Raw genomic sequence first — 27,044 nt, 5'->3', positions numbered from 1 at the left:
CGTAACTGTTTAATTCTTGAGCTGTAACTAGAAAAAACTACATAGCAAAGACTTTTTGAAGTTTTTGAAAGTTCCTTCAAACCCTTGACTACAACTGATGTAGTTACACCCTTTGACGCTACATTAACAAACTAACTCCATAGGTTTGTACATTGCTGATTTGGAATAATCTGGTATGCCTACCAGATTTTTTGTTGTTAGGTTGGGATTTTTTGTAAGGGTATTAATAGCATTAACAGAAATTAGAGATACAGATAAGCAACTTTGACTCAAAGAGTTTCTAAAATGATTATTTTCTTCCTTATGTGAAAAGAAGTGAGTCATTGGCTTAGTTTCAGGGTGGATGGATTCAGAAGTGGGTAATGGTAATAGCAAGGGGTGAAGACAAATACACCAGGAAATGAAAACTAGTAAGTCATCTTATGGAGACCTGCAGTTTTTAAATTCATCTATTTTTCAAGGCTTGTGATTCTCTATTATGTTCCTGGATGTATGTATATGCAGCAAGAAAAACTGATATTAAGATTATTGGATTTTTTTTTCCAGTAACAAGACCTTTTTGTCATTTTTGGAAAACAAAGTTCTAAGATGTCAAGTCAAAGCTCACTCTATTTACAAAAGAAATGAGACAAGTTCACTTTGAATATCTGCTTGAAAGATTTGTGTGTATATTATGTGTAATAAACAATATATTGTTCAAGCTATAAAATGATAATTATTTAACAATGCTCCACAGGATAGAATAGTTAGGTAGTTATTTGTACCTGTCTTTTAATCCAGGTACAAAGTGAATACCTGGATAAAAATACAGAAAAATCCTGAAGGCTTCACTGGGGACAAATAAGACTGAAGAATTTATAACCTTGTATCTACACCAATCTCTGACTTTCTTTAAACCTCTCCAAACTCGATTAGCTCTTCCAATTAATGATGTTCTCCAAATCACAAAGTGATTTTACAAAGACAGAGTAATAATTTCAGCTAAATTTTCACTCAGTTGCAACCCTGGGGATTAAGAGCAGTTATTTTCATATAAGAAGAGGTACTTGCTGCCGCTCGGCTTGTGGTTCTCTTCCCTTCCACCACCTTTTTCTTATGCATAAACAGGATGAAAGGGTGTGATGAGACAGCAAGTGGCCTTACAAAAGGCTGAGAGACTGAAAAGGTGAGAGGGTTGCACTGGGCTGAGCTTGTTTGTTTGTGAGGTTGTATATGTTGAACAAAGGAAGGGCGAGGGGTCAGAGCAAGGATTCAGGCTTCAAAGTCCTGACTTGCATCCATTTGCTGAGAGTTTTAAATGAACGAAGCTTTTGTTTTCAAACTCACGCAAAACATGTTTTCTTTTCAGTCTCAAGAACTAATCTTCCCATAATGCAAATAGACAAAAGCTTTCTAGCATGCTGTGTGAGAGCATTGGGGTTCACAGACTGCTGAAGTAAATGGCGATGCTTGCCCACAAGGAAAGACAGGGAGCAGCTTCTCTCTGCTTAAAAATTTGCTGTGTACAGCAGAGTAGAGAGATACTGGAGTACCAGTTTGGGTACCTCAGTGCAGTCTTGATCGTTTTCTTATTAAGAAATGGAGTCTGAAGCGTATCAGCACCAAGTGAGAAGTTTCAACTATAGGTTCTGCCTGAGTTGTGCCTGCCCAGGTCAAGCACTATTATCTGTTTATTTCTATTTCACTCCAAACTCAGTGTATTTTCAGAATTACTTTTGGCGTATTTCTTCTCATAAAGAATCAGAGCAATCTCCCTACTAAATAATACAGGTAACAAAGTTGGGGGATATATATAAAAAAAAAAAACCACTCTATAGAGTTCATCAGCCTGAAATTTTACGTGTGTAGAATTTGGAATAACAAATGTGGTTATAATCACAATATCAGTCTGCTTCAGCTTCACCTTTGAACAGATTGCAGCTTCAAAGTATGATGCAAGAGGAGCTATTTCACCTAGGAGGGACTGCAAAATGACATGAAGACAAGTTTCCAAAGCCTCTGAAGCTATCTCTATACCTACTAACTCTAATCTTATGCTAAAGACATTAAGTGGTTAGCTCCACCCATTGCATTGCTTTCACTATTTTGTCTTCAAAAGCCTCAGTTTTTCACTCCTGTCAGTATAGAAGAAGTCACTTAGAACAAAAGTATCACAAGAGACCGTTAAACTTCCAATTCACTGTTTAACCATTTGTTCTGTTCTAAAACATGACTGGGGAACCACATCAAAAATTAAAGATTTAAATACAGAATGCAGGGTCTCAGAAAGAGTGATGATTTGGTCTAAGAAAGATTAATTCCCTTTTGGATTATTTGCAATTCCCTTTAAGATTCCAGTACTTTTAAGGTGATCTTTATTAATGCTCTATCAGCAGAAAGATCATAGCATCTCAGTCACAGAATTGTTTCAGTTGGAAAAGACCTCTAAGATCAAGTCCAGCCATCAACTTAACACCACCATGGCCATTAAACCATGTGCTGAAGTGCCATATTATGACAAGAATACAGTATAACTAGACATCACTTCAATAATGAGCAACCAAAACCCTACTAAAATCTACACAATTACTCCACTACTAGGAACATCACGTAAGCATCACTTTTCATTTTTAAATTCTGCACCCCTCAGCAAAGCCACATATCTCAAAGAAGGAAAAAACAAAACAAAAAACCCACCAGCTGAGAGCATGCTTTGTTGCAGCCATGAGCCAGGAACTCAAGTGCGCACAGAGAAGCAGATGTAATTGCCAGAAAGGCAAGCACATGATTAATAATAAAAAGTGACATGGCCACAGCACTACTAAGGGACACAAGGAGACCCACGGTATGAACTTCTTGTGCCAGAAGGGACTAAAGGTATCATGAGAAAAGCATTTCCTTGCATGAAAATTTAATGACACATATCCCTGAAAGACTAGAAGGAAAGCTTGAGCTCCCCTGATGATTTCAGCAGAATTTCTCTGTCTCCATGGAAAAACCTTCACACAGTCTAATAAGGGTAAAGCCAGCATCCATCAACAAAAATCAGTTGAGAACGTTTGTCTGCGCAATTCTTTAAGACAATTTTTTTCTGAGGTTAAAGATCATAGAATAGTAAGGGCTGGAAGGGACTTCTGGAGACCATCTGGTCCAACCCCCTTGCCAAAGCAGGATCACCTAGGGCAGGCCACACAGGAACACATCCAGGCAAGCTGTCATTTTAAACTTCCATATTATTGCTTTGCCTCTAAAAGAATATCCAGCAAGGTTATCAGAATATTTCTACAAAGCTTAAGTTCTGTTTTAGCCTTGATCTTCCTCAGAAAGACTGCAACTTGTTCTTGAGGATTTCGATATTGTTGTAACTGAAGTATAATGATGGAGAAAAGAGGAGCTGGAACTCGCATAGCAAAATGGTGGGCAATGGAGTTAGTGACCCAGTCACCTATCAGTCACTAATGGACTAGGATTTGGAAGATTTACTTCAGTGTTAGGAAAACTACAAATAAGAGTATACACTCTCCACTGGATGGTTGTTTCTCAAGAGACATTAAGAGTACTCTCTTAGTAGCTAGTGATTGCTCTCTTTTAGGATGAGGTTCCCATTCCAGCTCAGCAGGAATAGCTTTATTATATCGTGAAGGGATAATCACTCTATGAAAGTTAACTTAAAGCTACTCCTCACTGAAAGATGTTTACATTCAAGTTCTGGTGATTTAGAAGGCACAGATGAAATATTTGTTAAAGCAACGTAACAGTTGTTGATAAGAATCTTTGCCTTTCCATCTGTTCAACCAATCAGTTGCATTCTCCTATTTAATACTGACTTTTTTCAGTAATCTACAAGAGATTCACAAATGCTGGGAAAACTCTGCATGTATAAACTTGCTAATTATGTTTCTAACTGCTGAGATGTGTAGATGAAAAAGACAAGAGAAATACAAAACACTCTCAGACACATCCCTTCCAGGCCCAGCTAGTGGTTTTCAAAAAAAAAAAAAATTAACTAAAAAAATGTGCTACCCAATGATTTGAATAACGCTATACCCACAAAATTTTGCATACGCCTTTGCACAAATTTTTCTTCCCTGTTTCACACTTAACCAGCATGAGGAGTAAAAGATTATAGTAAACCGAATAAAAAATATCACAGATTAATTTGTGGGGAAATAGCCTTTGTTCACAGAGCCTGCAATACTGTGATCAGCTGCACCTTCAGTGGTTAGTGTTTTTAACATTCAAACACCATGACTTTCAGTAAGACATTCCTGGAGTTAAATTCTAACATCAGACCTTTTCCTCTACATTCCATCTTATTTTTGCCAAACAAGCTACAACAACTAATGCTTACTCAAGACAATAACTGCTACTCACTAATTTGTGGATTCAAATTATGAACTCAACTATTCTGAAGGCTGAAAAATCCACACCCACATCACAAGAATACTTTGAAACAAACTCAAACTGTCCTGTGTAATTTATCGTAATAACGTCTGCTGGATTCTGTTCAATAATATCCTCATCAATGCAGCACAGAGCTGTCCTTACAAAGATTCCATAAACTCAAACAGCCTCCCACACCATTTTTTTTCTTTCCCTTTTTCCACTTACTATTTTCCTGCTAGGATTCCTCAAAAATGTTTTTATACTACAAGCACCATTAAAAGCTAAAGTTTGGCAAAAGCCAACACCTAAGACCAACTTAGATTTTTTTGAGTTAACAGTTAAATAGCAACCAGTTTAGAAACTAATCTAAGAGCCATCTTGAAGAAAGTTCTTTTTTTAGACCCACTGCATAACAATTTCCTCCTCCACAAAATCATAGAAGTATTAGCATGGTTTGGGTTGGAAGGGACCTTCAAAATCACCTAGTTCAAACTCCCTGCCATGGACAGGGAGGGACACTTGCTACTTGACCAGGATACTCCAGGCCTCATCCAACCTGGCTTTCAACACTTCCACTCTGGAACCTCCACAACTTCTCTCCCTTTCCAGCTCTCCTGTAGCCCCCTCAGAATACTGGAAGGTCTGCCTGGAGCCTTCTCTTCTCCAGGTTGAATGACCCCAACTCTCAAATATCCTATTTTAATTTAAAACAAAACAAAACCATTTACATATGAATGTTACATGCTTTAAGGTTTAGACATTGTATTCTCATGTAATCATCTTGTTATGCATGCAATTCTATCAGACATATCTTGCTTTGTTTACAGGGTGGCTCATCTGTGCAATGCATAGAAGGGTTGTCTAAATTTTTTTCCACATTTTAGAAGGAAAAAAAGCCAACACTTGAAGGTGTAGGTGTGTAAATCTTTCTAGATCTTTCTCACAAGTTACTTATATAATATAATAAACTTGCATTTCCCAAGATCAGCATGTCATGAAAGGTACAACTAAGACAACCTGAATATCTGCTTCACAGTAATTGTTGTCTCATTACAAAAACAAACAAACAAAAAAATCAACCAGAAGCAGATTTTGATACTTAAAGATGACATTTTAGCCCTCTTGAAATCACCATTTTGTCCCCATTTTTCTGGGATGGATCAGAGTTTCATGAGAAAGGCTAGAGTTACGGTCTGATTAGTATTACAAGCAATGTTTTGATTGGGAAGAGATTCAACAGATTTTCTGTTACTTTTGCAACACTTCCGTATTTCCATTCCTCCTGGTCTTAGCATACAGATTAATTTCTAGAAAATGCTTGATATACTTGGTTTTAACAAGGGCTATGTCTAAAGAAAGAAAGATTTCTTTGTCTGAAAATGAGTAGACACAGAGATGATTGGAGAGGTTATAAAGGAGACACTGTTCTAAAAACTCCCTTTATGCTCTCATTTGCATTTTTAACTTGCATTACAGCAACATGAATTTGGCAACATCTACACCAGGGTCAGTGTATTTCAGCATGTAATAAAAAAAATCCACAACAAAACAACACTAAAAAAAAACTGTGAGAAAACCCACACCATAATCTCTACAATGATAGCAATTCTACAATGATAGCAATTCTTGATTAGAAAGAAACAGCATTTACCTTGAGGAAGCTTGAGCTTTACTCACTTCAGGAATTTCTGGTACAGGTCGATGCCTTAATATGAAAGATCTGCTTGCTCTTGGAAACACCTTTGTGCAGTTTTGTGCACAAGAATCATATAAATCATTGTCTATCATTTCCCCTTTAAACTTAAAGAATGGAGATTTTGGCTCACTATCAAATAAATCATCATCTGCTAACATGAGATGTTTGTTTTCATTGCATTTTGTCTCAGATGAATGAGGATCACCATGTGTCAAAGAGCCAGCCAAGTGCTCATCAGCTTGGTATGCAGCAGCTTCTTCCAGTGGTGTTTCTGTCTGAGTATTTGTCTTGGTGTTTCCACTTAGACTGATGGCTTTTAGTATGCTGTCTGAATTCTGGTACAAACTAGAAAAATCCAAGTTTGTTAAGCTGTCGTCATTTGCCCCTGATGAGTTTTGCTCTGCAAGTTCAAACCTTTCTTTATCAACGTAAGCTTTGCTAAGAGGGTGTTCTGACAATGTTGCAGATATCAAGCTGGGCCCTTCTACACTTGAAGATGGAGCTGGAGACTCCTGCTCTGAGGAAGAATGTTGCTTCTCTTCTAAAGCTTTCAAGTCTTTGAAGTTTAGATTTTCACAGAGGAGAGAATTTCCTTGCATTTTGGAAAGAGCGGTGTCTAATTGCTTAAGAATCCTTCTGCGGTGCCCTGTAGGCAACACTCCCATTTGTTGAAGCACACTGTTATTGATCCCCACGCAATCGGTCACAACAGTATAGCCATGCTCCTTAAAGTTAGGCAGATACTGCCCCAAGTTAATGTTGGCCAAGAATTCTCCAATATCAGTGCCATTGTCAGTGAATGACATGATGGCAGCTTCATTCCGAATGTTGCCCCACACGGTCATCTAGAAATCAGGTCAGGATGCAACAAAGCCCCCTAGGTCTGGGGTGAGCCAGCCAGTGGAGAACATCAGTTTCTTCAGGATACTTCTTCAAATTTCTTCACTTCAAACTGATTTCTTGCAAGACTGCAAACCTACAGAAGAGAAAAAGTGCATTAAACAGATCTCCCACGTGAATTCACTATTCTGTGCATGTGAAATTCTGAAAGGCTCCTGTCATCTCTGCAGTGATATTTGTAAATGGCTTATATATGAAAATTTCAAGGAGGGTAAACAGCATAACCTCCATCATTTCATCTTGGCCTGTATAAAGATAATAGAGAAATCAAAGTCTTAACTCAGCACCAGGAATGCAATCTGAAAACACAGAATCCCAGCAGTTAACACTGAGATGAACAGCTGAGAGATGAACCACTTCTCTACATACATACAATCTCATTACACATATATAAGGGGGAGGAAAAAGTGATCTAAGACCAAAGCTCAAACCCAAAGCTTTCCTATTCCCATGCTAACACTAATTAACCACACAGTAGGGCTTCTACTCCCTTATCTTCTGACCCTTACACCCTTCCCAACACAGAAACACACTTTCAGTGGCAAAATGGAAAAATGACTGGCTAGAGCACCCTACGTGAACCATGGTTTCAAGCCCTCCTGAGCTGAGAATCCATCTGGAACAAGTGCCATAGCAATAACTTACAATGGTAGAATCACTTCTCTGTGTCTGTGTGTGTGTGTGAGAAAGTGTCTTACTTATTTAATTGCTTAGATAACTACAGGCAGAAAGCTATGGAGGTGATCAGAACACATCCTGCAGATCAGGCCTTTCAAAGAACTGTCACAACTCAAAACAAGAAACAGCTACAAGCTTTTCAACTCTGTCAAGGAAGTAGTTTTCCTTGGCCATTAGCAAATGCATAACCCCACAGGCAAGCTCTGGCCTACACACTTGGGATATTTGGTATCTTAAGTGCCCATGACAGTTTTTGGTCAGTATTTTCCAACTTTGCTCTTGCACTTTCCAGATCCCACCTATCTCAGTTCTTTCTTTCAGAACCATATCCAGATTCACGATTTATAAAATCCCAAGCATACAAAATACTGCTCTGAAGGTGTTGGAGTCAGCCTGAAATTGCATCCCTTTAATGAAGATTTAAGAGCAGCAGCAGCCAACAGGTTTTTTCACCTCCCTCTTCCTGTATACAGAGTAATTTGGCCTTAGGAAAACCTGCCTAGCAGTTGTCCTGGCATGCAGGTACTAGCCTTAAGCTGCCTGGAAAAGAAAGAACAGCCTAAGACTTAGGTAGCAATTAGAACCAAACAAAATCTTATTGTAGTAGGTATTGATACCTTCTTCTTAAAAATATTTCCTGACCAAAAGGGCACTACTTATGATCTAGAATTGAACCTTAAGAGATTGCCTGCTTTTGTTTTGTAAGAATTCTTCTTATAAAAGATACAAGCTCTTCCTGTATGAATCCCCCAATATCTTTTCAATAACTAAATTGTTATTCAGAAAATCAGTCGTAAATAAACCTGTGTCCCTCTTCAGTCCCCAAAGCCACATCAAATAAATATAAATCTAAACTCATGCACTGCATGGAGCACAACTGTTGCTATTGGTGATAGTACTTTATTATGACAGTGAAAGAAATTATTAAATAACTAACTCAATCACTGGAAGTCTCTTTGTAAATACCTTTACTCCTCCCACATTTTTAAAACGTGGTAATCAAAAACAGGGAAGAAAACACCTCTTTGTACTTAAACCATATGTGGCATGAAAAGAAGAAAAGAAAGAAAAAAAAAGAGATGAACAAACATACATTTTTCTGGAAGATGTAAAAATGGTCACAGCACACTTGCTATAAATGTTCCACTACTTTAAATAAGTCTTTGGATTCTTGCTAATCTCCTTACCTTCATTTTGGGAGCAGTGTTTTTATCAACTCTAATAACTGTCTGCAAGTCTGAAAAATTACTTACGATCTTGAATGTGAAATTCATACAACTAAAAATTCTAGAGACAACATTACAGGCCAAGCAAATACCAACCTCTCAAGAGAGATGAAATTAATCAGTTAACCCTCACTAAAATATTCCCCAATCACTTAAATTCAAAACTCCATGGACTGAGCTAAACTGAATAAAAAAAAAAAAAAAACAACAACACACCAGCTTTTAGATGTAACTTTGTCCTTTCCAAACCTGTGTACTTCTCTAAACACTCATCGTTCGTTCCTTCAGAAATTTCACACACCAGCATTTTGCACACAAGCCTCTAGCCATAAAAGATAAAATTCAGCAGTCTGGCCCCTTCACTCATCTCTAAACCCTGAAAAATACAACTATAAATGAATAGTCTCTTAAGAAGTTGAACGTACATGGTGAGTACAGAATGGCAAATAATTAGGACCGAAATTACTGAAGTGGGCAAAAAGTATCAGGCAGGCACTGTCTGCAGCAGAGAACAGTCTGCCACGTACCCACGAATGAAAAAAAAAAAAAAAACCCAACCAAAAAGCAAACCACCCATTTTCAAGTTTACAGAAGTCCTACAACATAAGCATGGCAGTCTAAGTGTTTTAAAACTGGAGTTCTGGGTGGCTCTCTCAGCCATTTCTACCTTCCTTAGCAGTTCTGAGTCTCAGAATGGTGCTTGGCTATTTTCTCTCCGAGGTGTTAGTGTTCATTTTCAGACACCATCAGTTCCCCTGCCTTCATCAGTCACAAAAATAGACACTTAGGAAAGTATCTTTTAGCTAGATATTTAGAAATAAAGACACATTTGGACATAAATGTATATATTTATATCCACATACACTCTTTTCCATACCTAAATACTGGTTTTTCTACATGAAATAGCTTTACCCACACCTTATTCTGGAATGTCTCCAGTGTTGTTACTTCAGGAACTCAATAGCCATGTTATTATCAGCTCTCTGGATCCTAACCCGTCTCTGTTACCTAGCACAGAACAAACTTTGTTTCAAATCTCCCAGAATCATCACTTTTTGTAGTTTATTTTGGAAATAAAATACACAGCAGACTGAAAAAGGAAGAAATTGCTCACTGAGAAGACATTTTGACCACAAAATGCCAGCATTGCCAGAAGCTGAGGCCCAAGCCATTTACTGTTTCATTAATAATCTACAGCAGAAGCTGTAAATGCATCCATCAAGATTGATAAAGATGTGCTATACTATACATCTGGCCTGGCTACATAGCTTATTAGATACCAGTAAGTTTACAGCCACACATCTTTTGTGGGTCTAAGCAAAGGGTGACACCTGTTTTGGTTTGACTACTCAGACCAAGATTCAAGTAACAAACAGCTAAACACATCTACACACAACAGTGAATGTTTTTATCACAAGCTAGAAGACAAATACTTAATCCTTTCTTATAATGTTTTATCCTTACTGGAGGTTTAAACTTCCAGAAACAAGATACATGATATTGCTGAGGGACACAGCTCAGCACCACGAAACAAGATACATGATATTGCTGAGGGACACAGCTCAGCACCACACTTGGCAGAGTTAGATTAATGGTTGGATTTGATGACCTTGAAGATCTTTACCAACCAAAATGATACTATGATTCTAAGTATTCTGAAAAGTACAACTCCAGGACCACCTTATCCAATACATTAACCTATTTCAATGTTCATTATTTTTTTTAAATTTGACCTCTTCTTTTGTAATTGCAGAGTAAGTCATACCTAATTCTGTACAAACATTCTTTAGTCTTTTTAATGTAGTGCCCACATATGGTATGCACATTTATATATATACACTCACTTTCACATCCATTTTGTAGCACCACAGCAAGTTTAAGTAAACAACAGCCTTCAACTTTAGTGCACACATCCTGTTCATCAAAACTTTCTTAACAGCAAGGCAAAACAGATTTTTCCTACAGTCTTTCATAGAAATAAATACCAGGAAAGAAGAAAAAATAAAAAAGCAAACCACAAAAAACAGTTGAAGGGAATTGAGTCTTCCTTAAATAAAACTGTATTAGCATATTCTCCAATACAGAGAAATCAAGACAAAAGTTATCATTCAACATAGTTACTAAAAATGGGAAGATGCTCCAGCAGATACATAAGAAATCAAGCTTCTTGGAAGCCACTTGGCCATTCAATGTTATAGAAGTAAAAGTGAAACATCTAAATTGCTATGTGAAAAAAAAAATAATACAAGGGAAACCATCTGGGCTTTTCTTGCAAGAAAATATGTTTTTGGCAGAGGATGAACTGCAGTTTGTGTTGCAGATCCCAAGCCTTATACAGGATGATCCAACTTGCTTTTGTAGAAGATGATGTTTCTACACTTCTTTTCAAACTGATTTTCATGTTCTTCCTGCTCCCATCTTACTCAAAGGTCTTTGACAAAGAGGTACAAGAACTCAGGGTGGCCTAACAGCTCTTTTCATTATACTGAAAGAGACAAATAGCATCAAAGGAGAACAACAACACTGGCACAAAGAAATATACACAAGTTCCAGGACCTTTCCTCATCTAACATTCTGGAAAGCTCCATCAACTGATTCTATGATTCTTCCATTCTATAATTATCACATTGAAAAGTCTTCAAGACATTGATTGGAAGACAAACTCTATGCTGAAGCAAGCAATTCAACTTTTAATAATATTTGAACAGCTGGGTATGGCTGGATATTGAAACACTCAAGCGAGACTCTTTTTTTCCCCTTATTTAGATCACTGGAGATATTTGCCTGAAGAAAGCGTCAAAACTTTTGAAGTGCATGGCAATATAATCACACTTTAAGCAATCAGTTCAATGAGCAAGTTCAGGCCTGCTCCCAGCTTCTGCTAAACCACGCACTAGATCCAAATAAACAGGTAAAAGCCCCAAAACAAAACGAGCTCTGTAACAGGACTTACCACGGAGCAGAATGAAATCTGCCAGTAATGCATTTCATCTTCCCATTGTTACTTGACTGCAGACAAGGTGACAAGATTAGCAGGCCTAGAATGTGTTGTCAATAATTAAAGATCTACATAATGTAATCAGCACAGTGACAGTATGCTAAATATATATATAGCTGTCAGATGACCTGTTAAAGTGGTTACCTAATGAATTAATATTTGGTCAACCCAGAGCAAGATAACTGATTGCAACAATTCAAATAGAACTTTTCCAAATACAAAGAAATTACTAAGTGTAGTTGAGCGTAGTGGATAATTACGAAACACCTTTAATCACATCCTTTGTCAAAATGCTTCTTTGCTCTGTTTTGTGTTTTGTTTTGTTTTTAATTTACATTCTTTCAGGACACTTCTCTTCCACAGAAAAGTTCAGCCACCTTCGCTGCCTCAGACTCAAACCTCATACTGCAAGAAATTCCAGTGGAACAACTTGCAGTCTCCGGAGTAAGCAGCTGCACGGCATGAATAAGCAAGCTGAAGGTGGAATTGGTTGAGTACACTTGGCTAAGTTGCTGTGGCAACACTTGGGTGCTCTATCATTCACTGTGTCTTTTCTATCTAGGCCATCCTAGGGGCAAGTAGACTTTCTCAGAATGAATTTCATGTATTTCCTGATTTCCTGGGCACCTACAAAGAAGTCTTGCGTGTGTCTAACCTCACAACAACTCCTGAATAAATACACACTAATAAAGAACTATTCTTAGCATGTCAGTTACATACAGACCGTTAAAATCATCTCAACTAAAAAGAAAAAACAACAACACATGCCTTATTTTCTGCCTACGAGCTATTTCGTGTCAGATTCCTACTCTGGTATCTGACACTCACCCCAGACATGCCCTGTACTAAAACCCCTCAGCCGGGAACTTCAGTCACTCTCCAGCAGCGCAGCACTCGCTGGCCGCTGTTGCCGGCAGGACAGGAACCGGGACCGGGACCCGGACCCGCAGCTTCAGGGACACAGCAGCAGCAGCCCAAGAGAAGCTCCGGGCCCGGGGAGCTGCCCGCGCAGGCCGTCGCGCACAGAGCAGCAAGAGCCCCGCGAACTCCGCACCCCGCGGAGCTGGCTTACCTCTGGCACAAAGCAGTGGGGAAGGGAGAGGCGGAGAGGGGGAAGAGCAGGAGTTCAGATTGCTTCAGCTTTCTTTACTCCCCGCAGCTCGCTGCTCGTTTTCTTGCTTGCTTGCTTTCTCTCTCCTTCCTTCCTGCCTCCACACTTCACCCCACCCCCGGTAAGCCGCGCCCGTGGCGCGCAGCTCCCGCCCGTCCTCCCTCCCGCAGGAGGCGGCCGCACCTAGGCGCGGGCGGGGAGCTGCTGCCGCTGCACTCCGCGGTCCTGCGGGGCGGCTGCTTAGGGTGTGCTTGGCTGGGCCGGGCAGCGTGTTTCTGGAGGAGTCGGGAAGAAGCCTCGATGAGCAAAGGCCAACTGTATGACATTCAACAAGTGCACTTGGGTCGCAACAACCCTGTGAACGCTCCAGGCTTAGGGCAAGTGGATGACAACTGCCCAGCAGAGAAAGACCTGGGGGTGTTGATCAATAGCCAGCTCAACATGAGCCAGTGTGCATGCAGGTGGCCAAGAAGATCACTAGTATCCTGGTCTGGATCAGGAACTGTGTGACCAGCAGGACCAGGGAAGTGGCTGTCCTCCTGGACTCAGTGCTCATGAGGCAGCACCTTGAGTTCTGGGTTCAGTTTTGGGGCCCTCACTACAAGACATTGAGGTGCTGCAGCAGACCCAGAGAAAGGCAACAAAGCTGGTGAGGGGTCTGGAGAACAGGGCTGGTGAGGAGCAGCTGAGGGAACTGGAGTTGTCATCCTGGAGAAAAGGAGGCTCAGGGGAGACCTTTTCACTTTCTGCAGCTCCCTGAAAGAAGGTTGGAGCCAGGTAGGGGGTTGGTCTCTTCTCCTTAGTAACAAGTGATAGGACAAGAAGAAACGATCTCAAGTTGCACCAGGTGAGGTTTAGGATGAATATCAGAAGAAACTTCTTCACCAAAAGGGTTCTCAAAGACAGGCTCCCCAGGGAGGTGGTTGAATCCCCACCCTTGGAGGTGTTTGAAAGCCACAGAAATGTGGTGCTGAGGGGAATGGTTACCCCAGACTTGGTAGAGTTAAAGAATGGTTGAACTCAGAGATCTTAAAGATCTTTTCCAACCCAAACGATTCTATGATTCTGTAAGTTCACTTGCAGCCACAGAGTTCAGCTATAGGAATGCTTACTGCCCCAGCACTGGAGTATGGGGTATCCTCCCTGCCTCTCTGCCTAGCAGCTGGTAGCCCTGCCAACAAGCAGAGGGCTTCCCTTTATCACCTCTGGCACCAAACAGGGCCATGCTCAGGAAGCCGTATTGCCTTATGGTAGTGGCACAGCTGTTGAGTGATCACTTGCTTAAAAAAAAAAAAAAAAAAAGTAAAAATTACTCAGCTTTCAGTAATGCCTGCAACTTCCCCACTTCTAGGAACTCGCCCACATCTGTGAATTACTGTCACTGAGTTGAAACTAGCTTTTTGTTATATAAAATACGACTGACAAGTACTTTAATAAACTCTGCCAGTGTATGTATACATCTTCTTCTTAATGTATCAGTTCTGGGGTTTGTGTTGTTTTTTTTTTTTCTAACGAAATGCAAGAACATACAGAAGCTGGTGCTGTTGTAGCTGAAGGCTGATGTCTATCAGTCTTGAAGCAGAAAAGACACCAAATATTTACTGAGGAAAAAGAAGCCAGTAATTAAAGTGCTCATTTAGGAGCAAGTAAACCTCTGTTCTTTTTCCTGCTTCAAAGACAGCTTGCTACATGCTAAATACACCTTTAGTAAACAGCCTTATTAATAGTAAGGCTGTCAAAAATTCTTGGTGCCATCGTAATAAAATGAGGTTCCACTCTCCAACTCCCAGTCAAAGCAATCAGAAGTTTGAAGCTCAGCATTACAGACCCAACTCCACCAGTGCCCGAGCACTTCTGGAAACCCTGCTGCAAGTCCTAATTATTAGATGCCTAAATACCAGCATACCAAAAAAAATGCAGGTAATTTAACCTCTGAAACTTGTATTATGCAAGCAAATTTTGTGGCAGGAAAGTCCCGCTCCGGTGCAAACTTTTGAGTTTGCCTTTTTAGGTAACCTAAAATAATTAATTTTGCTCTTTCTTGAAATATTATTAATGCCTATGCTGAGTCTGGCTCAGTGTCATTCCCAGTTATCTGCAAAGGGACTCCTATGTCTCCAAACCAAGTCAGTGCACAGATGTGATGCAGGTAAGTCTACTAACACCCTTTTTGGTCACAGCCTTTTTGGATTGTTACCTCATGACTCACAGAGTCATCAGAGCACAGATTTACCCAAGACTTCCAGCTAAGCCTAGCTTCTTTTCAGAGCAGTTAAGAATGCTAATGAATGCTGACTTCAAAAAGGAATTTCAACCACAGTAACTTAAAATATTTGGGTTTTGTAAACAACAAAAGACCTGCCCTCTAAGTTGAATGTTTTAGACTCGTTTGTTGTGTGTTTTGTCTTTTTTTTTTTTTTTCCTGCAAGTCTTAAGTTGTGGTCATTGATTAATACCCTTGATCTCTCTGTCAAGAAATTCCCAAGTCCTTCTAGAAAGTCCACCTTTCTTTCTCTTCCAGGAGACTCATGTAGGTGGGATGAACAGCAGAGACTACAGATAATGGTCTCCTGAATGCCTGTCTTGAAGATAGATGTCAGTCTCACAGGGATCTCACTAGAAGAGGTTGCCTTCAGCATGTTTAGACTTGTGCAGGAGTAGCATTACAGCCCAGAGCTACAGCATGACACTGCACTGACACACTGTGTCTCAACCACTGCAACAGGTTGCCCAAGGAATTCATGGATGCCCCCTCCCTGGAGGTGTTCAAGGCCAGGATGGATGGGGCCTTGAGCAATCTGGTCTAATTGAAGAGGTCCCTGCCCTTGGCAGGGGGTTGGCACTAGAGGATCTTGAAGGTCCTTTCCAACCCAAACCATTCTTTGAATTTATGAACCAGAATTATAGTTATCTTTTTTTTTTTTTTGACCACAGTTGGAGACCACAAGATCTGAAATTTTTCTTCAGGGTGGTGTGGTGGGTTTTTTTTGAAGGGAAGAGTGGGGCAAGGAAGGGCAGAAATAAGTATTACATGTCTGAAACACCTACTCAGTTGTGTTTGCATATTTCTGTGTGCATTGTGTCCAGAAAAATTGCAGTGTACATCAAGTTAATTTAAAACCACATTCTGCTTTAGGGGGTTTTCTTGTCCTTTTGTGTATATCTAAAGAATGTTTTCAGTATCACACAAACATACAAGCTGGTTTACTCTTTGTTAGAAACAAAGTAGCATAACTGATCAGATTCTAAGCAAGCTCTTAAATCTCTGGTTTATCTGCTGCAGACAGTTCTGTGTCAGAACATGGAACAGCAGCTCTCTACTATTATGGTAAAAATAGATACTTACCAAAATCTAAAAGGAAATTGCATCTTACTAATTCTGATGTAATTCAGATATGGCATAAGGCACAGTGATCTGTGGCTTCTTGGTATTCCTGAGTTTTGGAAATCTGATGACAGGCTTGAAAACTACATGGATTTTATTAGCTGGCATTTCCTCTTCCCTTGAGATTTTATGTTGCAGTCATTAAAAAAAAAAAAAAAGTAGATAAGTAATGGGTTTTTAGTTGGTGAAGATAAAATTTCAGTGTAGAAATTTAATTTTAAAGTTGTGAGTTTTTTGCTATATCCTCTGAAGGGCATTAGGGCCTTTGGTACCCTAAAATATGTAAGAGATCATTCATGGTGAACATGCTAAGATTACCCTCCAGCACCAATTTATATGCCCCCATATCCTGGACTGCATCAAGAAAAGTGTGGCCAGCAGATCAAGAGAGGTGATTCTGCCCCTTTGCTCTTGTCAGACCCCAACCTTGAATACTGCATCCAGTTCTGGTATCCCCATCACAAGAAGGATATAGCACTGTTGGAATGAGTCCAGAGGAGGCCACAAAGATAATCCAACATCTGTGCTGTAAGGATAGGCTGAGGGAGCTGGGGTCATTCAGCCAGGAGAAGAGAAGATTCTGGGGACACCTTGTAGCTGCCTTCTGATACCTGAAGGGAACCTACAGGAGGCCTGGAGAGAGACTTTTCAAGAGGGTGTCTATAAACAGGACAAGGGGGAATGGTTTTAAGCTGAGGGAGAGTAGGTTTAGATGGGATCTTAGGAAGAAGTTCTTCAGTACAAGGCTGGTGAGACTCTGGAATAGGTTGCCCAGAGTGGTTGTAGGTGCCCCCTCCCTGTAGGTGTTTAAGGCCAGGTTGGATGAAGTCTTGAGCAACTAAGTCCAGTTGAGAGGTGTCCCAGCCCATGGCAGGGGAGTTGGAGTAGATGATCTCTAAGGTCCCTTCCAACATAAGCCATTCTATGATTTATAGTTACAACATCCTTTAAAATGACCTTGTTTTCCAATAATTGATACTGGCATGATTCTTTTTAATATTACTGCTTCATGAGAACAACCATATTAAGTCTGTGTTTAACTGAAGATGGATTAATATCATCTAAATTTTACACAAACTGATCCTTAGAACTTCAGCCTGGCCCAAACTTCCACACCCCATCTGTGTGGTTTGTCATAAGGCAAAGGAGATGTTTGCCCATTTTTCTGTTCTTCGTTGAGAAATGTGACTGACTTAGACTAGGCAGCCATCTTCCACTTTTCAAATGGTTTAAGTTTTGGATGTGTATATCTTTAAAACTATGCCTCAGTTCTACTCGCTGCATATTTATTGTGTTTAAGAACTCCCACAAGCAGCAAACTGATAAGATAAAGTCAGGGAAACTGCTACTCCTTCCTTTCTGGATGGCCTACAAGTAGCTCTGACATTGACACAAAGTTTGCCAGCTATCTAAAAATACACAGAAGAACTGAGTTTATTTGTGACTTTTAAGGAGATGCTTTCTCTCTCTACCAAGAGGGAGTTGAACACAGTCCAAACTAAAGATCAAGGTCTAAGCTCCAAATGTGACCTTCTGTAATCTTTCCAGTCTCATTTGCTCCTCTTTAAAGCAGAGGTAATAAAATTTGTGCACTAAACTCCTCCAGGTGTCGAGAACATTAAATGTGTTTGGGTTTTGGAGCTTATGAAGTATAATAAGAAATGAAATGTTAGCCACATCTCAAACAACCAGCACATGAACATCTAGGCCTTTTGTGATTTCAGCTTCACTACTACTGATAGTGGCAGAAAATGATAGGGACTGCAGTAAAGAATAAACACAAGAGCTGAGATTATCTAGGTTTAATTTTTACATTTGCTGTCAAGCATTTATGTGACCTTGGGACTCCTCTCAGCCAGTGAGTCAGTGCATGATAACTCTGTTACTTCAGCAAGTCTCACTGGATGCCAACCTACATTTTTACTCAGAGCTGTTAAGCCAGTTTGACCTTGTAGTCTGATTTCCAAGAAGCACCCTACAACAGTTCCCTGTACCACACGACTGACACTGTAGGTAAACTAGGAACATTGAACATGACCTCATTCTTCAGGGAAGCCTGCAAAGAGGCAATTCAAAATACACGCCTGGGACAGTGTGAGAAATCAAGGAGGGTCTGTCTACTGCCATTTGCCAAAGCACACAATACAGCATTTCCCTGACTAACCTTCTTCTTCTGCTGTCTTGATCCAGCACCCAAACCTGTTGGTACAGCTCTATGGGCTGGTGATTCTGCACTTTCATATAGAAACATAGAATCAAAGAGTCATTTTTGTTGGAAAAGACTTTTAAGATCACAGAACCCAACCATAAGTCTACCAAGTCTGGCAGTCACCATGTCCCTCAGCACCACAAATCTATGGTTTTCAAACACCTCCAAGGGTGGGGATTCAACCACCTCCCTGGGAAGCCTGTCTTTGAGAACACTTTCAGTGAAGAAGTTTCTTCTGATATGCAATCTAAACCCTGCCTGGTGCAACCTGAGGTCATTTCTTCTTTTCCTATCACTTGTTACTAGGGAAAAGAGACCAACCCCCACCTGGCTCCAACCTCCTTTCAGGGAGCTGTAGAGAGTGAGAAGGTCTCTCCTGAGCCTCCTCTTCTCCACACTGAACACCCCCAGTTCCCTCAACTGCTCCTCACCAGACCTGCTCTCCAGACCCCTCACCAGCTTCATTGCCTCCAGCTCCTCAATGTCTTTCTTGTAGTGAGGGCCCCAAAACTGAACCCAGAACTCAAGGTGCAGCCTCCCTAGTGCTGCATCTAGGGGGACAGTCAGTTCCCTGGTCCTGCTGGCCACACTATTCCTGATCCAGGCCAGGATACTGGTGCCCTTCTTGGCCCTCTGGGCACACACTGGCTCATGTTCAGTCATCTGTTGATCACCATCCTCAGGTCTTTTTTGCTGAGCAGTTTCCAGCTACTCTGCCCCAAACCCAGAGCATTCATGGGGTTGTTGTGAGCCCAGTGCAAGACACAGCACTTGGCTTTGTTAAACCTCATACCACTGGCCTCAGCCCATCAATCCAGCCTGTCCAGGTCCCTCTGTAGAGGCCTCCTACACTCCAGCAGACACATATACACATTGATATGTGTTTCAATCTGCAGGTAACCTGAGAATTTTGTAGTACTGCAGTATTGCTTCATTTGAATTCATTGCTTATGGGGAAGTAAAAGCATGTCCTGTGTAGAAGATTCAATTGAGTTCACAAGCCTGGAAATGAAAACAGTGAATTTATCGTAGTGAGGCAGGGAGATTAACTCTTGCTTCAAACAAAAGGCATCTATCCAAGTGAAAAAAAAATTGAAAATACCTGCCATCAATTTCTCACTTTAGCTACAGCTTAGGGTTTTTTCCACAAAATGTCACTAAAAATCTAGAGGGGTGTCTTTGACACCCTATTTTCAGCCTACCTTTGCTCCATATGGGACCTTATCTCAGCACTTCTGCCTTTTGGTTATGTTTAAAGTTTTTCAAGTTGCTTTTGAATATAGATTTGTCTTCAAAGCATGTGATAAGTTCCTTTTATTCCTATGCTGTTTGTTTCATGTAGGGGACCTGATCACCTTGGTATAACTTCCTGTCATCTTTGAGAAGTCTGATGGAGCATTCTTAAACTTGTTTGAAAATGAAGACCTCTGAGGAACTTTCCTGAACGACAAAGTGCTAAATTTTTGCCATATTCATCTTTTGTCTGTGAAATTGTAATGAATTGCACATCATTCAGGTTTTGTCTACACAGGAGTGGCTTCCTCACATTCTACAGAAACCACATTGACACATTTAAAGATGTTATTACTTTTACAGGTCACCATCTCAGACACCTCCCTTTCCTCTTACATTTTGCTTGTTGCTTGAGCAAATTTGGTATGGAAAGTAATGAAACCTAGCAGACATCACAGAACTATTTTTAGAGGAAAACATTTCCAAAGCACAACCACAGTTAAAATTGTGTATAGTTCAGTATAATTTCTCTCTCTTCTCTTTCCTCTTTTGCTCATTCCTTTCTGCCCAACCACAGCAGGCAACTCATGATAGTTGGCTCACTCCCCAGGATTCTGATGCTATTGAAGGGACTAAACTGGAGGCTTACTATACATACAAATAACACTTTAGAAGAAACTCCTGATGAAGATAGCCCATCTGCCCATGAATAATTTCTTGTGAAGTTATTAGGTTAAGTTAGAAGCCAAGAAGTATCCAGTACTTGAATTTCTATTACATACATCCCATTTCATGTATGGCTTCTGTAGTTTTTCTGTCTCTTTTCTAAATAACAAATTGAGAAACAGCCTCAAATGTGAAATGCTAGAAGAAAAGTTCAAAGTAGACAAACCACCTGGGGAGTACCTGGTGATACTGGAAGTACTAGCAACCTGGGTTTAGGTAAACAAAGGATGTTTAGGTTGGATGTTAAGAAGAATTCCTTTACTGAAAGAATGGTTAGGCATTGGAATATGTTGCCCAATGAGGTGATGTCATCACCATCTCTGGAGGAGTTCAAGAAACGTGGACATGGCACTTCAGGACATGGTTTAATGGTGGTCTTGGCCTGAAGGTTGGACTCAGTGATCTTGGGGGTCTCTCCCAAGCCAAACAATTCTATGATACTATGATTGTAGAAGTATTCTGCCTGGAATTTTGAATTGCCATTTAAGAAATCTCATTAAAACCCCTCCCTTATGTTACAAGCTCTGATGGAACTGGTCACACCTGACCATTCTGTCCATACAGTTACAGTTCTCACTATCTTTTGTACCTTCTTCTCCTCAGAAAATTTCATATTTCATTCAAAGACTGCTTTGTACCAAGGGTATCTCTTCAGAGCAATGAAGGTTTAACTCTGTTATTGAGGAGAGCAGGATAACTGAGACTTTGTCTTCAGAAAAAGAAATACCACCAAGTGAAAACAACACTTTCATGTCATGTTTCTACAGCCTCTCCCTTTCTAAAATTTAATTAAAACTGCAATTAAAGAAGTGTCACTTCAACACTGGGTAGGAAAGCCTACAGTTTTTCTTGTATAATTAAACACTAATGTTAAAACAACATCAATCACGTTTAATAACTACAAAATGCTATTGCTAATCACATCAAAAGGCATTTTTCCTTCAAGAATTAGTTTTTCCCTAAGGTTCAGATTAGGTTATTATTTAATTTTTTAAAATGAGACGAGAAAGGAGAAGGCTGTGGAAATTAGGATCTTCTCCAGATAAACAGTTAATCAAGCTTCTGACCTTTCAGAAACACTGTTGCAATCTTGTCCTTTCCTTACCAAATAATTGGGAAGCCAATGTACCACACAAAGGTTTGATTCAAGATAATTCAATTTTGTGTGCACAAAGGAAAAAAAAAAACTCTGAAAGAACAAAAATCTTGACTAAATAATTTTTGCTTTATGCACAAAGGTATGGAATTCAAATTACATACTCTGTGCAGCTACTGCAATGCAAAACTGATTGCTTGTTTACAAATGTTGAGAATCTTGGAAGCCTTTGCAGTCTCATATAGAACAAACTTTAAAAGAAAGAAATTTTAAAATAAAGGCAATTCTAGTTTAAATTAACACACTAAACCCATTCGTTGCCATTTCTACAGTGTACCACCAGTGGTCTAAATGAACATGAAGAAAAAAAAAAACTTGTTGGGACTCTTAACAATCTGATCTAGTTGGAGGTCTCTTCCAACTTGGCTGATTCTGTGATTCTGTGACATGGCCCTGCTGACTGGAGGGGACTTGGACAAGATGACATTTGAGGTTCCCTTCCAACACAATGCATTCCATCACTCTGTAATGAAAATCAATTAGGGTATTCCAGTGGCTAGGCAAAGACCACTTCTTCATACCTGTCACTAAATGTCACTCCTCTTGCACCTGTAAGGAACAGTGTGCTCTAACAGAAGCATCAGTAGAAGTATTTCATTCACCAAAGGGAGGTATAGGAAATCTGCACCACAGGTCAAGCTGGATTTCAGGCAGAGTAGGTTTTCAGATGAGGCAAGATTATGTCCTATAGAATGGAGGTTAAAATAGGGTATTAGGAAAAATACTTTTCCTGCAAGAGTGGTCAGGCATTGGAACAGGCTGCACACAGAAGTGGGAGAGTCATCATCCCTGCAGGTGTTCAAGAAACATGGGGGCATGGCACTCTGAGACATGGTTTAGTGGCCATGGTGGTCTCAGGTTGATGGTTGGACTTGATAATCAGAGGTCTTTTCCAACTGAAAGAATTCTATGCCTCCGTAACGCAAATAGGATTATACAGCATGTGGCTAGAAGTTCCTCTCACCATTCCAAAATGAGAAACTTGCCCACCAAAGCTGAGGGCTCATAAAGTCCTAGTCTGCAATCTTCTTGTCTCTGATCAGTATCTAGATGATTCTTTGTTCCCATGGATTATTATTCAAATGACTTACAAATAGTTATCAGAAATTAAACTAAAAGAGGTCACATAAAGAATATGAGCTGCCTGTCCCCACTGTCCCAGATCACAAAGCTAACCAAGAGCTGTTGTGCCAGTTTGGTATAGATTTGGCTCAGAAATGAGAAAAACACAGTTAGCACCCTGATCCTGTGATGCTAGCCCTGCCTGCACAGCTGAGCATGGCTTATTTTAGCACCCTGATTCCATCTGTGTCTTGGCTTGAGCCCAGCACAGCTGAGCATGGCATGCTTCCTCAACACAGCTCACCTGAAACCTCCACAGAAGCTAACAAATGGCAAATTCAGGCCAACCTCACCATGCTGCCTTTAAGTGAACACAGGCACCTAGGTGGCCCCACCCTGGGACTTAGCACAGGCTCAGACTTTCTTCCCTCCCACACTCTGGAGCTTTGCTTTTCCTAAAGTGAGGCTCATGACCCTGATTCAGAATTAAGATGGCTTGATGTCAGCTACTGTGAGTGTGATAGGAGAGACCTTTTTTAAACATCTTACTTCATGATTATGTATTTCAGGGAGATTATGCCTTCAAAACAGCCAGCACTGGTCACTCTGGTCTGTTGCTAAATGAACCATTCACATGAGCATATAATAGAGTTTCTATGGCACTTTCTTTGTTTTTCTTATGGTTTTTCTCACTTGGGCTTTAGAATACGAGAGAGAGGAAGAAAATTCATTATCCATATTTTCAAATGTGAATAGATCAAAAAATTCATTTATTGTCAAATACTGAACTTTGCATTATACTCAGAGTATAAAGATAGAATTTACTGGGTATGCATCATGCAGTCTAATCTCTTTTCCTCACAGAGCAAAGTCCCTTTCCTATCAGCTCTGCAACGGTTTTAAGGAATTCTGAAAACAATGTATCTGCTAAATGGTAACTTAATTTAAAAGTACAATTTGATCCCTATTTTTCTCATTTTGAAGTTTTGTTCTTCCTACATTCAAGGCTACTATTTGACATGGATGTGAAAGCTCTCCTTTTTTAAAAGGACTGTTCAAATATTTAGAGAATAGGGTTTAAAATAACCCAGAAAAAGAAATTGTTTTCAAATCAAGTAGAGAGTCAATTTTCCACTTGATTTTTTTTGGTGAAGAGTAAGATTGCTCTTTAGAAAGGCAAAACTCAGTGGAGAAGTGAATTCTGAGGATGACTACACAGTTGTTCTAAGTTCTTTCACAAAAAATAAATGAAAAACCACCCAGGACCTGAAGAGATACAATCTAGTAACAATTCTACATCTACAATGATTGTTCTTTCATTTTTGTTTCTTACACTCTGTCTCTTACTTGTTTCCATTTTCTTCCTTGTAATTATATTACCTGCCCAGGCACAAGGCTCTCTTTGGACAATCAGGTCGCAGGACACCCATGTATCTTTTCCAGTGAGTCTCTTACTGCAAGGGTAACCAGCTGGTGTCCATGTGGAATGGTAAACATGGTGAGCTGAGACAGACCTGGTTCTTTCTCAGTTAAGTGGCTGCATCAAAAAGCATGGGCAGCAGGTCAAAGGATGGGATTCTGTCCTGCTCCACTCTGCTGAGACCCCACCTGTAATTCCCAGCTCTGGAGACAACACAATAAGGATATGGAACTGCTAGAGTGACTCCAGAGGAAGCCCACAAAGATGATCAGAGGGCTGGAGCACCTCTTCTGTGGAGACAGGCTGAGAGTAAGAGAAGACTCTGGGGAGACCTTCTAGCAGCCTAGGAGTATTTGAAGGAGGGTGCAGGAGAGCTGGAGGGAGATTTTTGACAAAGGTGTGGAGTGACAGGATGAGGGCTAATGGCTTCAAACTGGAAGAAGATGGATTTAGATTAGACAATAGGAGGAATATTGTCCCCATGAAGGTGGTGAGACACTGGAACAGGTTGCCCAGAGAAGATGTGGAGGCTCCAAGCCTGGAAGTATTAAAAGCCAGCTCGAATGGAGCCTTGACCAAGCTGATCTAGTAGGAGGTGTCCCTGCCCATGGCAGGGGGTTGGAGCTAGATGATTTGGAAGGTCTCTTCCAACCCAAGATGATGAATCCAGCTGTACTGTGGTTAGGGGAACAACATGGATTCACCCTGAGAAGCTGTCTGTGCAACACTATATAGAATAGTGTATTTTTGCCTGCCTTTTTTTTTTCACTTAGATATCCCAAACATTTTGGATAGGAGGATGACGTTTTCCACTTCCTGTTCATAAAGATCTATGTCCTTTTCAGATTCCTGGTTTACTAGGAACAATTTGGGGAATTGTGGAGATGCTGGACCATCAGAAACAGTAAATAGGTTAATGACTCACCTACTTTTTGTGTTAACTTTCAGTGTGATCAAGCTAGCTTTAATGAGTCAAAACAAAATTTCCTTTTGAATTTATAATTACAGCTGGTTTCATCTCCTACATTTGATTAAAGACACTTTATGTCTTTCATTGTTATTTTAACATTTATATAGTGCTTTACATCTTCAAAGCACTGCTGACGTTACCTTATTAGTTCTTTCAATGCTTAGATGCAGTTTTCAGTGTGCTTTTATATCATAGCCCATTTTAAATGCTATTTAAAACTGCATTAGTTATATTTATAATGGGCCATTAAAAGGAATGTTTAGTAGGAAAGCCACTGTACCAACAATTTTTCTGATGCATTTCATAACCTATAAAATATTATGTTGTATGTGATACAGTTCAGATTTAGCCCAGTACTGAACTCTGTTAATAAGGTTTTCAGGCCTGAATTAGCATCAGGGAGAGAATTTCATTGATGTTCCTCCAGCAGTTTTCATTGCTGTCCTGGTGAAACTTCTTTTCTTGCTGGGTTAAATGGAAATCACAATCAGAGAATCATTTTGGCTGGAAAAGATGATCAAGTCCAACCATTATCTAATTCTGACAAGGCTGCTGCTAATCCATGTCCCTCTGCACCACATCTCTGCCACTTTTAAATACCTCCAGGGATGGGGATTCAACCACCTCCCTGGGGAGCCTGTTCCAGTCAAGAAGTTTCTTCTGATATCCAACCCAGACTTCCCCTGATGTTGATTCCTCTCTACCTATCACTTGTTACTAGAGAGAAGAGACCAACTCCCACCTCACTCCAACCTCCTTCCAGGCAGGAAGCACGAAGATCTCCCCTCAGCCTCCTTTTCTCCAGACTAAATAACCCCAATTCGTTCAGCCGCTCCTCACCAGACCTGTTCTCCAGGACCTTCCTTGTCCTTCTCTGGATACACTTCAGCAGCTCAATGTCCTTGTAGTAAGGATTCCTAAACTGAACCCAGTACTCAAGGTGAGGCCTCACCAGTGCTGCATCCAGGGGGACTATCACTTCTTTGGTCCTGCTGACCACACTAAATCACTGCAAAGATTATCATTGAGGTATCAGTACTCAAATTTCATTCACTGAAGAAAAGGGTTTTTTTAAATGTCACAGAATCACAAAATGTTAGGGGTTGGAGGAGACCTCCAGAGATCATCTAGTCCAAGTACCCTTCCAAAACAGGATCACCTAGGGCAGGCCAGGCAGGAACATGTCCAGGTGGGTTTTGAAAGTCTCCAGAGAAGGAGTCTCCACAACCTCCCTGGACAACCTGTTCCAATGCTCCACCACCCTTACTCTGTCTATTGCTAATAAATATTTTTGCTAATCACAAAATCAGATTTGTAGATTCTTGTACTGCTGAAATCTACATGTAATTCAAATACATCATCCAGATTGGATACCAGCTTGGATCTGTCCCTCCTGTTTGTTGCCTCTGGGCAACAAATGAGATAGGAGTGTCAGAAAATCATGTCAAGTGGCCAACAACATTCCTTTAGTTTGAAAGGAAAATATTTCCTCGTTGTTGGTGACTATATAATGATGAATTCACAGTTAAGCTTGATTTCATAGGTACTCATCATTTACAACTACTGAAGTAAGAAATTACTCAGAGCTCCTGAAATTTAAGCCAGTGCTACATAACTGAGTTGCACAAGTTCCCTCAAAGGTGCATGGTGTATGTTGGCATCTCTTGGCAAAGCTTGTCCATAGCTACAGGAGAACCACTCCTCTCTGTCACCTAGTAACTTCTCAACAGTCAACATCAACTCAGAGCTCCTGAACTAGACTTTGACTTGTCAGGATGCATATAACAAAGCACTTTCAAAAATGCTCTTTAGGCTACAAACACTAAACAGTGTAGTAGTCTGAAACAAGAACAGCACCTTGTGAAAGTGTTTCAGCAGTGTAGTAGCATATTCGGAGTGTAGAATGGAA

At 40.3% G+C, this 27,044-nt stretch overlaps 1 protein-coding gene across 1 annotated transcript in view; it reads right to left on the bottom strand.

Annotated features, from left to right (window-relative positions):
- ARAP2 (ArfGAP with RhoGAP domain, ankyrin repeat and PH domain 2) overlaps positions 1-6,912 on the bottom strand; it is a 122,641-nt gene extending 115,729 nt beyond the window's left edge. The window contains exon 1 of the mRNA XM_054382985.1: positions 6,017-6,912. Within this exon, the coding sequence (XP_054238960.1) occupies positions 6,017-6,906 (890 nt within the window). The 5' untranslated portion in view covers positions 6,907-6,912. The remainder of the gene's footprint in view (positions 1-6,016) is intronic.
- Positions 6,913-27,044: the final 20,132 nt, after the last annotated feature.

Source organism: Indicator indicator, chromosome 8 (genome assembly GCF_027791375.1).
Source record: "Indicator indicator isolate 239-I01 chromosome 8, UM_Iind_1.1, whole genome shotgun sequence".
NCBI lineage: Eukaryota > Metazoa > Chordata > Aves > Piciformes > Indicatoridae > Indicator > Indicator indicator.
The sequence above is the reverse complement of the archived record's forward strand: the minus strand, read 5'-3'. Positions and strand labels throughout refer to the sequence as shown.